Source organism: Capsicum annuum, chromosome 2, assembly GCF_002878395.1.
Source record: "Capsicum annuum cultivar UCD-10X-F1 chromosome 2, UCD10Xv1.1, whole genome shotgun sequence".
NCBI classification, from domain to species: domain Eukaryota; kingdom Viridiplantae; phylum Streptophyta; class Magnoliopsida; order Solanales; family Solanaceae; genus Capsicum; species Capsicum annuum.
In genome coordinates, this window is record NC_061112.1 from 123,013,434 (window position 1) to 123,028,684 (window position 15,251).

The 15,251-nt window shown below is 31.3% G+C and overlaps 1 protein-coding gene, 1 long non-coding RNA gene and 1 other non-coding gene across 6 annotated transcripts; 2 read left to right on the forward strand and 1 right to left on the reverse strand.

Moving 5' to 3' along the window:
* The first annotated feature begins 40 nt into the window (after window positions 1-40).
* On the forward strand, window positions 41-3,064 carry LOC107859223. The gene is made up of 4 exons (XR_007052657.1): window positions 41-50; window positions 298-1,264; window positions 2,292-2,320; window positions 2,723-3,064. It is a non-coding gene; the product is annotated as an uncharacterized LOC107859223 (transcript).
* Window positions 2,043-7,512, forward strand: LOC107859222 (ATP-dependent DNA helicase pif1). Of its 3 annotated transcripts, XR_007052300.1 has the most exons (4): window positions 2,043-5,204; window positions 5,407-6,366; window positions 7,282-7,397; window positions 7,488-7,512. XR_007052300.1 is itself a non-coding variant. In XM_016704154.2 (3 exons), the coding sequence occupies exons 2-3, from the start codon at window positions 5,502-5,504 to the stop codon at window positions 7,287-7,289; spliced, it is 873 nt and encodes a 290-aa protein (XP_016559640.2). In that variant the 5' UTR covers window positions 2,043-5,204; window positions 5,407-5,501; the 3' UTR covers window positions 7,290-7,460. The 3 variants fall into 3 exon arrangements, 2 of the variants coding, with proteins under 2 accessions (XP_016559640.2, XP_047262757.1); XM_016704154.2 differs by lacking the exon at window positions 7,488-7,512 and having other exon boundaries at window positions 7,282-7,460; XM_047406801.1 differs by lacking the exons at window positions 7,282-7,397; window positions 7,488-7,512 and having other exon boundaries at window positions 5,407-7,056.
* Window positions 7,478-12,606, reverse strand: LOC107859225. Of its 2 annotated transcripts, none has more exons than XR_007052301.1 (10): window positions 12,301-12,606; window positions 11,123-11,256; window positions 10,490-10,547; window positions 9,925-10,065; window positions 9,710-9,819; window positions 9,555-9,617; window positions 9,393-9,448; window positions 9,239-9,312; window positions 9,027-9,118; window positions 7,478-8,181 (listed from the first exon to the last, which is right to left on the reverse strand). It is a non-coding gene; the product is annotated as an uncharacterized LOC107859225 (long non-coding RNA). The 2 variants fall into 2 exon arrangements; XR_007052302.1 differs by having other exon boundaries at window positions 9,925-10,068.
* Window positions 12,607-15,251: the final 2,645 nt, after the last annotated feature.

Sequence of the window (15,251 nt, forward strand, 5' to 3'; positions counted from 1 at the left end):
AATACCCTGATCTTTTCATCACATTTACTTGCAATCCAAAATGGCCAGAGGTTACTAGATTTGGGAAGTGTAGGGGATTGTCTCCGGAAGATCGTCCAGACATTTTAACAAGAATTTTCAAAATCAAATTGGATCAGTTGCTAAAAGATCTGCGAGACAATAATGTTTTTGGTGAAGTAAAAACAGATATAACTTTATACTATATGACAATATTACATTACTTTTTAAATTATTAGTAAGCTACTATTATAATTATCAACCAAAAAACAAACATTACTAATATATCTTTTTATACAGTGATTTATACCATTGAATTTCAAAAGTGTAATTTGCCTCATGCACATATCCTACTTTTTCTTAATAATAAATGTCCAAATACCGCCGATATTGATGACATTATTTCAGCTGAATCGCCTGATAATTTAGTTGATCCTCAATATTATGCGGTTGTTACAAATTTAATGATTCATGGACCATGTGGTACTGCAAGAAAATCTTCTCCTTGCATGCAAAATGGCAAATGTACAAAGTACTTTCCAAAAAAATTTGTGGATTCAACCACAATTGATGATGAAGGGTATCCTATATATAGAAGAAGGGATGATGGAAGATCTACAAAGAGAGCCGGTATTGATTTAGATAATAGGTATGTTGTGCCACACAATAGATTCTGATTATTGAAATATGGTGCACATATTAATGTGGAATGGTGCAACCAATCAAAGTCCATTAAATACTTATTTAAGTATGTTAAAAGGCTATGATCATGTAACTACTGCTTTTTCTCAAAGTGAAAATACTGATGACTCAAGAGTTGTTGATGAAATAAATATGTATTGTGATTGTCGGTATGTATCGCCATGTGAACCAGCTTGGAGAATTTTTAAATTCCCAATCCATCATAGAGAACCATCTGTAGAAAGGTTATCCTTTCATCTGGATGGCAATCAAAATGTCATATTTTCAGATGATGATCCGATTGATGCAGTAGTTAACAGACCAACCGTAAAGAAATCAATGTTTTTAAAGTGGTTTGAAGCAAATACGGAATTTCCTAAAGCAAGAGAGCTAACATATGCAGAATTTCCTCTAAAGTTTATGTGGAATCAACAATTGAAGAAATGGGAAAAAAGACAAACTTCTGCATTTTCTATTGGCAGAATTTTCTTTGTTCCTCCGGGATCTGGAGAGCAATATTATCTTAGATTGTTGTTGAATGTTATCAAAGGTCCAACATCCTATGAGAATCTTAGAAAAATAAATGGTCATTGTTGACACCCAATTTTTGCTCTCCGTGCTAAAAATTAGCGTTTTCAGGCTTCCTAACCGTTAAAGACACAAAATATAATTTTCACATATTTTTTATAATTGATAATAAAAATTGATGTTTATCCTTACTTTAAAATTTTATCAATTTATTTTTATATTTTTTTACTCTTTATAATTTATTAATAATTTTTCTTATTCTTATCAATTTATTATTTCACAAACATTTGCACACGTGCATAACATCACATTTTTATAATATTTTTTAAATTAATTATATTTTTGAATATTTTAAACATTTTTTATACTTTTAATATTTTTTACATTTTTTCATAATTACAAATCAATTTCTACATGTTTGCAAAAGCTGAGTCGAATAAATTATTTCAATACAAATGCAATAATAATTTGGTGTCTTGTCGCGTTAATTTTTATTGATACTCAATTTTGTTCATCCTTTCTATTAATTCATTTTCTTGAGCTTCTAAATTAATAGTACGTTAAATATTTTATATTTCATCACTATTTCAATTTATAATTATTTTTTTTTTACCGTTCTTATTTATGTAATACTATTATTATCAATTTTAAAATATTAATGTGTTATCAATATTACTGTTATTATTTTATTTTATTTTTTTAAAGTCGATCATTGTTACTTTATTTTTTAGTCTCATATTTATTAAAGTAGTCATGTATATATTAAATTTTTTACTTTATTTTTTAGTCTCATATTTATTAAAGTAGTCATGTATATATTAAATTTTCATTTTTTTTATTTAATATATATTAACTAGTTATTAAATTAGAAGCTCAAAAGAATTAATTCAAGATCGGAAAGGATTCAAATAATCAATAGTAGGAATATGAGTATGACTAATACACGTAGCAAAAAGATTTGTTGTTCTAAGCTTTAAGAAAATATATCCTTCTTTCAAATATGTTTTAGTCAAAAGGAAGAAGTTTAGTTTCTTTATGTCATCTCAATGAAAAGTAGTAATTTTATTTTGCTAAATGCTATACAGATCAAAAGCAATCAAGAGAAATCCTATTGGTATTTGTCAGATTTTGCAACGTTTAAAATTTCAAACATTGTAATTCAAATTCCCACCTACCACAATTATACGCTCCAACGGATATTTCATATTCACACACCATATCATGGACCCTTTTTCTCTTTCTGAAGAGGAGGACAAAAAAAAAAAATCTGCTCCTCTCTCATTCAAACGTTTCCATAACCCTCTCTCTTCTCACATACTACACAACACAAAACACATACTTGAAGGGATACACACTACCATATCTCCATTTTTTTTTCTCACACAATACATACACTACAAAACACCTATGTACAACACACACAAAGGGACTCCATTTTCTTTCTTAACATTTTTTCCCTCTCTCTATCACCACCAACCCTAACTACTCTCTTCCTCTTTATCTCTCCCATGACAAGCAACAACCACCATACCATCTCCGGCCACCTTCACACCCTTTTTTCTCTCTTCCCCGCCGCACCACCATCAAATCGGCAAACCCTTCACCACCGGAACAACAGCAGCAACCAACGACAGCAGCAGCTGGCGGATTTGTCATCGCTGCTGCGTCTTCAACCAAACAATCATCGGAGTTTTGGCCTCCAATTTGCAACCAGCCCCGCCCCCTCTCTTCTTCTACCGTCTCTCGTCGCTGCCTCGCCGGAGGTGGTGACCGACGAGGTTCAAACCTCCAACCGTACCACCCCTTCTCCTTTTCCCCGCGCCTCGCCGGAATTGGTCGCCGGCGGGTGAGCCTTTAGTCGAAAAGAAATTGCACTGCCTTTTCCTCCATTGTTATCGTCAAATCTAACTGGATTTGGCATTACCATTAACGTGTTGCTCCAGCGATACTCGTCGTGAAAGTAACCTCTCCAATCCCCTTTACAATTATTTGATATTTTTTGATGGGGCTTGAATTTTGAAACGAGATTTTATCTTGATTCAATTTTGTTGACTGTCTGTTGCTGCCTGCCTGGACTGCTTTCTTACATTAGTTTATTAATTTCAGTTGATTTGCTAATAGTCTTGCATTTTGGGGACTGCTTTAATTGATTTGTGATGCGCTACACTGATAAGGAACAGATACTGTATCTATATGCTTCTATCCTGGCGGTGTTGTTTTAATTATCAATGAGTCATTATTTGGACATTTTTAGTAACCCACGTGTTTGCCTTTACTTTTTGTTAATAATGTTTCTTGCTTTACTTTTTCTTTGTTGAATATTACCTTTACTTTTGGTTTGTTGACTATTTGTTGCTTATAACTTTATGGGTTTGAGCCGTTTTTGGACTAATTTTACTCTTTTTATTGCTTTATCAGTTTAAATTGATAAAGATTACGATACTACACATTTGTGGCCGATGAAAAACTATTATTAATTTGAGGCCTCCGTAAATAAAAGACGAACTTTACGTGTACAAATACGTAATAAAATAAATATTTTGGGCGATGATGAAATTTTATAACAACACAAGATTTTACAATTCATATTCTGACAAGACGATTTAGGACAGTCAATTAATTGAGCAATCACTTCGTAGCAAAACGATTTTGGCCGACCAATTAATTGAGCAATCATTTCGCAGCCATGACTTTACCTGAGCCCACTTTTTAACAAAAGTATATTTAAATATTTATATACACACATACTTGTTTGATTTATTTTAATTATTATTTATTCGTGACTAACATTTTTACAAGTGTATATACAGGTTATTTGGAATACTCGTCGGGAGCTGCATTCAAAGAGACCCTTTTAATTTTGCATTGTATTTTATATTTTTATATTTGTACAAAAAAACTTTATTTTTGGGGCGTTGGGCGGGAGTGCTTTTATACATAATTTCATCACTTTTAGGCAAAACTTAGGCCGTCAATATATTTATATAAAATAATTAACTTTATCAAGTAATTCATACGTTTACAAGTTACATAGTCTTTTCTTTAAAATAAGTTTACTTATTTCCATTTAGTTTATTTTTTATACATGTACTAATATAATTTTGTTTATACTTTTACAAAACATATATATATTATTTTATTACACTTAAATAAAAGTGTCAAGTTAATTAAGTAATTTACAAATTTTGTAGTCTTTTCTTCTCAAATAAATTTTACTTTTCTTTATAAGTTTAATCAAATAAAAAATATTACTTGTAAATACATTTATTTTTATGACATATTAAAATACGTTTCTTTTTCATGCATTATAAAATATTTTTCACATGTATTTACACATTTTATTTGTACATATCTTGTATATGTTTTATAATAATGTTTTATTTATTGATTTAATATACATGTATCTTTACATAATTTTAAATATTTATATTCTTAAAAGAATTATTTTATAATTAAATACATACTTTACATTATTTTAAATATTTATACCCCCTCCCTCATTGATAAATTTAGTTTAGCCGGGTACCAAATTTGTGGATCCTGAAGGGTGCCTAACCCCTTCCCTTCGGGATAACTTGAACCCTTTCCTAGAATCTTAAATAGGTTTTCGCAGACTAAAAACATTAATAATATTTGTTAATAAATAGGTTTCCTTATTTTCCTTAAAAATTAGGTGGTGACTCTGTACAATTTTCATTCTTTTAGAGTCCATAACGTCGTACTTGTTTTGACCTCATGTAAAATAGGGCCTCGACAGTCATGATCATAAGACTTTCAGGGATGTGTGTTATGCTCTAGGTTTATTAGACGATGACAGAGAGTATGTGGATGCTATAGTGGAAGCAAGTAATTGGGGAATGCCATCATATCTAAGGCAATTATTTGCTATGCTACTTTTATCAAATTCAATGTCACGTCCAGAGATTGTTTGGCAATCAAGAGACATTTACTACCAGAGGATATCCTTCATGAACAAAGAAGAGTTTTAGACAACCCAGGTACTTAAATAAAACTTTTAGTTTTTATTAAATATATATAATATATTTTATTTCATTCACAAAAATTTGAAAGCAGATGATATAAATAGACTACTTCATTATCTAATAAAAATTTCCATGTTCATATATATCATTAACCGTTTCCAAAATATACTTTTCAAATTTAATGTAATTATTTGTTTATGTTGTTGTGCATTTTCAGAAGTTAACCTAACAGATGATCTAGAAAATCTTTGCTTGCAAAAGATTGACCACTTTATAAAAGGTTGTGGAAGAAGTTTTCTTGATTTTCCAACAATGCCAATGCCTGTTTATAACGAGGAAGAGGTTGACCAGAATAATAGATTAATTTGTGACAAAATGCGTTATAACAGACGAGCTTTAGCAGTGGAACATCAACAATTGGTTGGGAATTTGATAGATGAGCAGAAGACTGTGTATGAAAAGATAATAACAGCTGTGAATGAAAACGAGGGTGAATTTTTCTTTTTATATGATTTTGGAGGAACAGGTAAAACTTTTATTTGGAATACTTTGTCTACTGCCATAAGATCTAAAGGAGAGATTGTGTTAACAGTTGCTTCTAGCGGAATTGCATCTCTTTTGCTACCAGGTGGTAGAACAACTCACTCAAGATTTGTAATTCCACTAAATATAATCGAAGATTCGACATGTAATATCAAGCAAGGTACTCCTTTAGCAAATTTAATTATCAAGACAAAGTTGATTATCTGGGATGAAGCACCAATGATGCATAGATACTGTTTTGAAACTCTTGATAAAAGTCTAAGAGATATTCTTAGCTTCAAAGATTCATCCAATTCACAAAGACCTTCTGGAGGTGAAACAGTTGTTTTTGGTGGTGACTTCAGAAAAATATTACCTGTCATCCCAAAAGGTACTAGGCAAAATATTGTTAATGCAACTCTCAATTCTTCATATTTATGGTCTCATTGTCAACTGTTGCAACTAACAAAGAATATGAGATTACAAGGTACTGCAATAGATCCAGATCTGGATGAGTTGAGAGATTTTGCTAATTGGATTTTGGCTGTTGGTGATGGTAGGATTGGAAGTTCAGTTGATGGCATTGAAAAAGTTCCTATACCAAAGGATCTTCTGATAAATGAGTCCATTCATCCAATATCTTCTATTGTCGAAAGTACGTATCCAGATTTTATTAGTCGCTGCAATGATATAGGATACCTACAAAAAAGAGCCATTCTTGCTCCAACTCTTGATATGGTGGAATCAATCAATCAATATATGATTTCTCTCAATCAAAATCCTAAGAAATCATATTTGAGTTCTGATAAAATTTGTGGCTCTGACCAAACTTATTCAGCTTTGGAACATGTACATACACCAAAATTTTTAAATACTATTAAATGTTCTGGTGTACCAAATCATGCTATCACTTTAAAGGTTGGAGTTCCGGTGATGTTATTAAGAAATATTGATCAGTCAGCATAATTGTGTAATGGAACAAGGTTGATTGAAACTAGACTTGAAAATCAGGTAATTGAAGCTAAAGTTTTTTCTGGACAGATGGTTGGACAGAAAGTGTTTATTCCAAGAATGACTTTAACACCATCTGATGCTAGAATTCCATTTAAGTTTCAAAGAAGACAATTTTCAATTACGGTATCCTTTGCCATGACAATCAACAAAAGTCAAGGACAGTCTCTATCTCACGTGGAATTATTTTTGAAAAAGCCAGTATTTATACATGGACAACTGTATGTAGCTCTTTCCCGGGTGATAAGTAGAAAGAGATTAAAAATATTGGCTTATGATGAAGATGGGCAGATTACAAACGTAGTTTATAGAGAAGTTTTTCAAAATTTGGTCTGATACTCACTGTCTTTTGGAGATTTATATACTATTATTGATTTGAATGTGGATGAATCAGAATATGAAAAAGATATCTGCATAATTAAGCAATACAGCACACCAACAAATAGAGGATGGATGAGAATGTAATAAAATCTTTAACATCTTATTGCTTACACTTATTAAATGCTTATTTAATGTATTCGTTGTCATTAAAATCCTTTTTTTTCAATGAACCTTACAGGAGCATAACATTGGATCCACTATGTATCAACAATGCCAATGGAACAACAAAGTCACAGTTTTTAGGTGCATCATGTGTAAAACAATGTGATATTGTGTTTCTTAAATGACCAAATGGTACTGAACAATTTAAATAACTATGTGTTGTTTGTATTTGTTTATGCAATTAACTTTCAGTCCTATTAATTGTAACTTTAAATTACGCAGAAATTATACTCTTCAACTTGAATCTTTTAGCCAAAAAAGGTATATTAGTTAAGGTAAACATATTGTCCTAAAACATTAACACAGGGATACAATCTTAAGTAAGCACATATGAATGATTTGACCTTCAAATATTATAGATTCAAAGGGCACAGCAACATGGGCAAGAGCAAGTAGCTGACGACGGCAATGACGCAACCAGCGCCCATAGCCCACAACCGACATCGTCAGGGGCATGCGTCAAGCATCCACATTCGACATGGGCAAGTTCATAGCCAATGTCAAACGTCAATGGAACTTCAAGCATAACAGATACAACATGTGAATTTGAAGAAAGAAACCCCAAAGTGTGTAAGTAACAAAACCTAATGTTACAAACTTAAGGTACAGGATTTCACTTTCTGGTATGATAATTAAAAATACTTTAATTATATATTGCTAAAATCCAATGTTAAAAACATAAGATACAGGAATTCACATTCTGGTATGATAAATAAAAGTAACTCTCTTTATGTATAGCGAGAAAATTAAGGCACCAAACGTACCTCAACACTATATCGCATCTCAATCCTTGTATGTCATTGTTTGCACAAAACCAACAGCGGGAAATACTTTGGCTTATTCCTCAACATCAGAAAAGAACTCTCCAGTCATCCATCAGCCATTTCATCATCCATTTCACCCAACTACCATTGATCTAAATACAGATAATTAGACATTCTCAAAATCCTACTCAATTTTAGCCAAAGAACAAGCCCGCAGAAAACATAGAATGTTGAGGCACTCTTATTATATCAGATATACATGACCATAACTAATCTGTTCTATACCATAATTCTGCTATTTACTACAGTATCTACTAAACAACCTATACAACTTGCTAAAAACTAAGCTCAAATGTATGTCGTAAAAACAGAATACATTACCAACGCATCATGTGTAAAACAATGTAGTATTCTGTTTCTTAAATAACCAGATGGTACTGAAAAATTTGAATAACTATATTGTTGTTGTTTATGTAAATAACTTTCAGTTCTATTAATTGTAAGTTTAACTTGCGCAGAAATTATATTCTTCTACTTGAATGTTTTTCCAGAAAAAAATATATGATTTAAAAGTATATATATAATGTTCCTAAAACATGGAACTCGGGGATACAATCCTTCATAAGCACATATGATTGACTGGACCTTCTAGAATTATAGATCCAAAGGGCACAGCAACATCGACAAGGACAGATGCCCATAGCCGATGTCAGCAGTGACGCGCCCAACGCGTTCATAACCTATAGCCGACATCGGCAGGGACATAAGTTAAACGCTAACGGTTTAATCAACACCCATTAGATAGTCTCTATACCTGGTACAAATTTCTTCTTTGAACACGGAGGATCAAATCCCTAGATTCCTTTAATTCTGGATCTAGAGCAGTCTCAATGGTTTTTAAAATGGTGTCGTCTATCTACTTCCACATACATAGATAAATTAATTTCATGGTTCCGTGAATTGATTAGATTTAAGCTAATAAAAAGACCATGCCTACCTTCAGTATTGAGAAGGGTGCTCTATATGGGATACTATCTGTAGATAATCATTTGCTTTCACTGCTGCATCTACCACCATAAGCTCTATTGCCTATACAATGATGGGATAACAAGTTGAAAGCCTCCACATACACTTATAAATGACATACAAAAAGATGGTGCATAATTTTGTCAAAATCAGTGCACAATTTCGTCAAAATTAGTTATGTACCTTCACTTTAGCATGAGTATAAATAGTTCTGTGTAGATCAGCTCGTGTGGCAACTAACTTGTGGATGGTTAAATCTGAGGATTCATCCACACAAATAATAAGATCACAAGTCGAACAAAATAAATAAAAATCCTGGTAAGACTGAAGTACTAACAATCTTAGGCTCCATAGCATATATCGTCTCCCAGAACTCTCATTGTCTCCATTAACCTATAGAATATGATGCCAGTTTTATAGTAAAGAACTATTTTTCTTTCAATCCAATATTTGTGAAAAGATGTCGCGTAACGATAACCAAGAAGATGAAAGAAAAGACCTTTGAAACAGAAAAATGCATCCTAGAGCACACGCTCGGGTATCTCTGACGATGTAATCAAACCTGCAAACCAATGAAAGCCCCATTCAGTGAAAACTGGAAAAACAAGTCTGAAAGAGAAAAATACAGAATAATCTATGGTTGAGAAAACCAACTTGTCCACATCGATTCCATTTCGACCATTTGCCATAATATCGTATAAGAACTGCTTCTCCCTTGAACTAAAGTACACTTCGAGGTTTCTGTCCAGCGATATCCAAATCCCCTTTTGTTTCATGAGATAACATCGTTTTGAATGTCAAATATCAGTGCAATAATATCTCAACTATCAATATGTAGGCAACAAATGACATTCATCAACAGCAAATACCTTGAATCCTGAAGATGATTGCTGTCTTGCTGCAAGATTCTTCATAAGATGCTTAACTTTATTAGTTCCTTTTTTGTATGTCCCATCAATCTCTCTAAGATTCTTACTTTACTAGGAGGCTCATATTTGGTTTCTCTGCACCTACTAACCATAGCAGTAACAACGCAGATGAGGCTAATGTGATAGTATTTAGTCTCTAATATAATGGTTTATGAATAATGGTTTTAATCAGATTATCATGGAGCTAGACTCCCCTTTTGGTTTTTCAAATACTAAAGAAATGAGACACAAGAAATAGCGAGTTGAGAGATGATATCGGATTCATTATTTGTGTGATGGAGCAGGAAAATGAAAAGGTCATTCTTTCTACTAGGAAGCTAATGAAGTAGCTAACAGTTTGGATAGACTTGGAATTGATTTAAGGGACATTCACATCTTTCAGGATACAAAATTCTTTTGCCCACTAATCTCAAGAGAGCATATCATCTAGATGAGTGTCAAATGTTTAAGATTCCCACTTTTTACCTATTGAAGAAAAAAGAATGTAACTTTACATAGGACTAACCTTAACAAGCTTATTCACGATGTTTGCGGCCACTGCTGCAACTTTATCAGGAAAAGACCTGCAAGGTTAAGGAGTGACAACCTCATAAGTTTACAGTGCAGGTTTTATTTCTTTATAAGTTGGGACTCTGGGTTTCACAAGTGATATGGTATTTGTTAACTGGTGAGAGGTGACAGGTATCCCATGGAATTAGTACACGTGTGCGCAAGTTGGTCCGAACACCAAGATTATAAAAAAAGGACAGTTCAAATGACAAGTGGTTGTTTAGTAATTGGAACAATAAACTACTACTAATATTTTGAGTAGTACTATGTTAACTTTTTATTGGAACAAGAAATTACTATTAATATTTGTCTAGAATTTTCATGTAAACTAATGATTCTTAAGAATTGCAAAGCTGGTAATGTTTTGTAATGTAAGATCGGTAGCTCTACAACTACTAGATGGTCAATATCAGCAAATCTCAAAATTTATGAGCCACCAAATCATTCTTTATATTTATCATTGAATTAAATATCCACTGGACAAAATGGAAAATAGGGGTTCTGTCTATCTATGAACATATAAAACAACCTAAATAACATTAACTGTAGCTCTAAGTCAAAAATACAAGAGAATGGGAAAAAGACTCACTTCTCAAAATTATGTCAGTACAACTTCAACAGCGTCAGGTGACATCTGCAACATATACAGTCCAAAGACGATATTTTGACGATATCGTTCAATGACATTATCTTATATTCTAATTTCTTTCCATTTTTGAATTTCTGTAGATAAAAGCATGTAAATCAATTAATATCAGATACTAGGCATTAAAACTTAAAAGGGGTAACACACTTCTTCATTATATTATGGGTTAAATGGTAGATTTATATTAACGAAGGCAAAGGCATGAAGAAGGTACATGAGATGCATGTAAAAGAAACGACTAAAGAACTAAAGAAACCAAAACTAAATGGAGGTCTAAAGAGCTCAAGAATGGTACGAGACAATCATCTCAACCTGCCTGCCTTCCTTGAACCAAAGGCAGGAAAAGCTTAAGGACCTATTGGCCAAAAGTGAAACCAAGAAATTGATCCTTACACTACATCCCTTTGGGTCCATTAGTAAATCCAGAACTATATTTACTAGAATAAGATTACCCGTTGCTATTCAAGAGCTTTAGGTGTCGGATATTTATCATATTGCAGAAAGATATCAGGTATAGGCATTCTTTCAATTTCTTCTAGAACATGCATGTTCTAAATTCTGACTTGTAGAAATTGAAGTGTAAATTATTTCTTCTAAAAAATAATTTAATCATAAGAAAATAACCACCAAATTAACACTGAAGAAAATATTTTTTAGTTTCAAAATTCCAAAATATCAAATCATACTCACAGATCAATAGTCAATCATTCTAATATTCAGAATCCATAAAAATTATAGTAAACACAAGTAATTTGAAACTTTATGACATGCAGAACAAAACTACTTCTCTTAATATAACAATACAAAATTAACACTTCAGAAAAGTTAATAGAGGTTATAAATTTCATTTTTTATATACATAGATACAATGAAATATCTCAGTATTGATGTATTTTTATCAACACAACTCAATATACACAGTGTCTTTCCACATACTAGATCTGGGGTTAAAGGGCATGCAACGTTTACCACTACTTACGAAAAATTAGAAATGTTGTTTCTAATATACCCCAAGCTCAGGACATCGTTTTATCCGTCCACAAAAAAAAAAATCAATGATTTTCATATACTGTATTTAATATTTTTTCAACTTCTTCATGCAAAGCAGATGAGTAATTTACCTCGAATTAGAAAATTCATCACAGAAACTTCTTTCACCAAGACGATCTCAACAACTAGCTTGACCATCTGCATCAAATACATAAATATAAACTAAATTTTTACACAGCTATATACAAGCCACAATTCATTAAACTTTAATTTCTGATCGACAATGCATTTGATTGATATTCAGCCAAAAAAAATGCTCAATATTTGATCAACAAACAAGCTTAAATATTTGTGTAAAAATTAAAGTGCATTTTTTACGGAGAACACGAAGTGTTCATTTTGGAAACATGGACGTTCATACAAGGTAAAGTTACTGACCTTTCTAGAAGTACACAAATTGTACTTACTCCGTAGATATTTTGTTACTTTTAATATTTATTTAATTTGGAACTTTTGAATTGGGACCACATTACTTTTAAAATTTACAATTTACTTTAAATAAAATAAAGTTGGATACTTATGGAGTTATATAATACAATATATCATAAAAATTGAAATAATTATTGATAATAATTATTTTATGTTTTTCAAGATATATAATTAGCTTTTGATATATTCAATAATTAAATATAATTAGTGTGGATTTATTTTTATTACATTATGATAAGGGTAAAATTTTACCTTATTTTTTTCAACAATTAAATATAATTAGTGTGAATTTATTTTAGTTACTTCGTAGGGGTAAAATTTTACCTTATTTTTTTAACAATTAAATATAATTAGTGTGAATTTATTTTAATTACTTTGTTAGAGTAAAATTTACCTTATTTTTTCATTTAACAACTTTAATAATAAATTAAATATCCCATCGTTTATGTAATACGAAAAAATATCAACTAAATTGTAATAGTGAATATTATACAACTAAACATATATTTTTTATGATAATTTGAATTTTTATCTATTCGTATCAACTTAGTTAATGTTGGATTAGTGGTAGATTAGGCATATTAAAAAAATAGCACTAATACACTGTATAATGATTTTACAGTCTTATATAAAAACTCAATGTCTAAAATAATTATCTAATGACACATTAATATTTTCCGCACAACACGTTGATACTTTTAATTAAAATGATAAAATAGATACGAATTTGCACCTTAGCTATCTCTATATAGACTGCACATTAAAAAGGTAAAAAGAAATTAAAATTTTCCTAACAAGCATATTAATTTCCCAAGTCCATTCTTAAATGAAAAATGAGTTTGGTTTAGTATATTATTTTACTTACTTGCATACAAGTAAATATTATTTTAATAATGTACTGTTTATAATTTTTATAACTTATGGGTTTTTTAATGTCAATAAGAAATACATACAGTTTAACGAGTCCAAAATTCATATCCAAATCAAACTGCGACTTCATCTCAAATAATTTCTTATTATGATAAAAAATTAATATTTCAATCCGTAGATTAAAAAAAAATCCTAAAAAATGAATGACAATAATGTTGATTGATGTTGTAGTGAATGATGATGAATATAAAGAAATTGAACAACACTTCTTCCATAAGTTTGATAACACAGTCTTATAATTAAATAAAGAATAAGCTCATTGTGGAAGAGGAAGATGTGGAAGTTTGAGAACAAGAATTGAAACGAGCAAGCCTAAAATCCCATTAGAATAATTCTATGATTTAATATCAAATCTTCAAAAAAAAAATACATGCTACTTGGAGTATTCATATCTTCTTATTCAATAATTTGGATGAATTTTTTCCATTATCGTGTATAAAATGGTTTGAATTTCATAAGTGACAAAATAATTTTAAAAATTATAGTATGATCAAGTAAATAAGATGTACTTTTTTTATGATTTATTTTCTTTAAAATTTCCGCACAACGCACGGATACGAATACTAGTTTATTCTAATGGGAGAAAAACATATTAATCGTCGATCATGACTACGTAGATATTAATCGTCGGGATTATGTATAACAGAACATTAGCAGTACTGTTTTCACTTTAAGATTCCATATTCTATAACTTTCTTATAATTTAATTATGAATTAGCGATAGATTATAAGTAAATCCACTTAGGTAGGAGTTATTTGATGACAAATTAGCTAAGAATTATTCATAAATTTCATAACTAATTTCATATTTTCTAGTCTAGTAGGGTGTGTGAACTCCGTAATTTACTCTTTTAAATGGTTAGATAGTGCCAGAAAAAGACATGATTTGAGAAGCATCAAGTGCTGTAAAATTTTCTCAATAAGCTACTAAATTAACCTCCACAACTATACAAAATTATAAAAGTTTTTGTGTCTGTCTCTGACGATAAATAGAGAATTTATTTATTTTAAAGAAAAAGTTTTATGCACTTGTATTTTTTTTTTCAAAAAAGAATAAAAAAATATGTTTCAGTAGAAATATTCATGCAGGTACTCTATACTGCAATTGTATAGTTTGACTTGATAAAAAAAACCTACAATTCTCGATATTAAGATAACGTAATATAGCTAGGTTCCTTTATCTAAATAATGAAACACACCAACATGGGTTGTGGTGCAGTAGATGGGGCTGCTCCTCCCTTAACCAGAGGTCGAGGGTTCGATCCTGGGTAGAGAAAACTCTGTTGGGAGCGCTGCCACCTTAATGGGCCCTGCAACGCGCGATCCGGCTTAGTCAGGACTCCAATGCGGGCATCGAACACCGGATGGGATAAAACCAACAACAAACCCAGTATATTCCCACATAGTGGGGTCTGGGAAGGGTAGAGTGTATGCAGTCCATACCACTACCTCTACAGAGATAGAGAGACTGTTTCCGATAGACCCCCGGCTAGGACACCGGATGGGAAACCAGAAAAAAATAAAATGAAACACTACTCAATGATAGAGTCGTCCACCTTTATCAGATAAGGTGGAATAAATAAAAGTAGATGCTAAATGAATTAGGATCCATCATGCTTTTGCAATATATATCAATCAATTACCCCAAATAATTTACACAGCC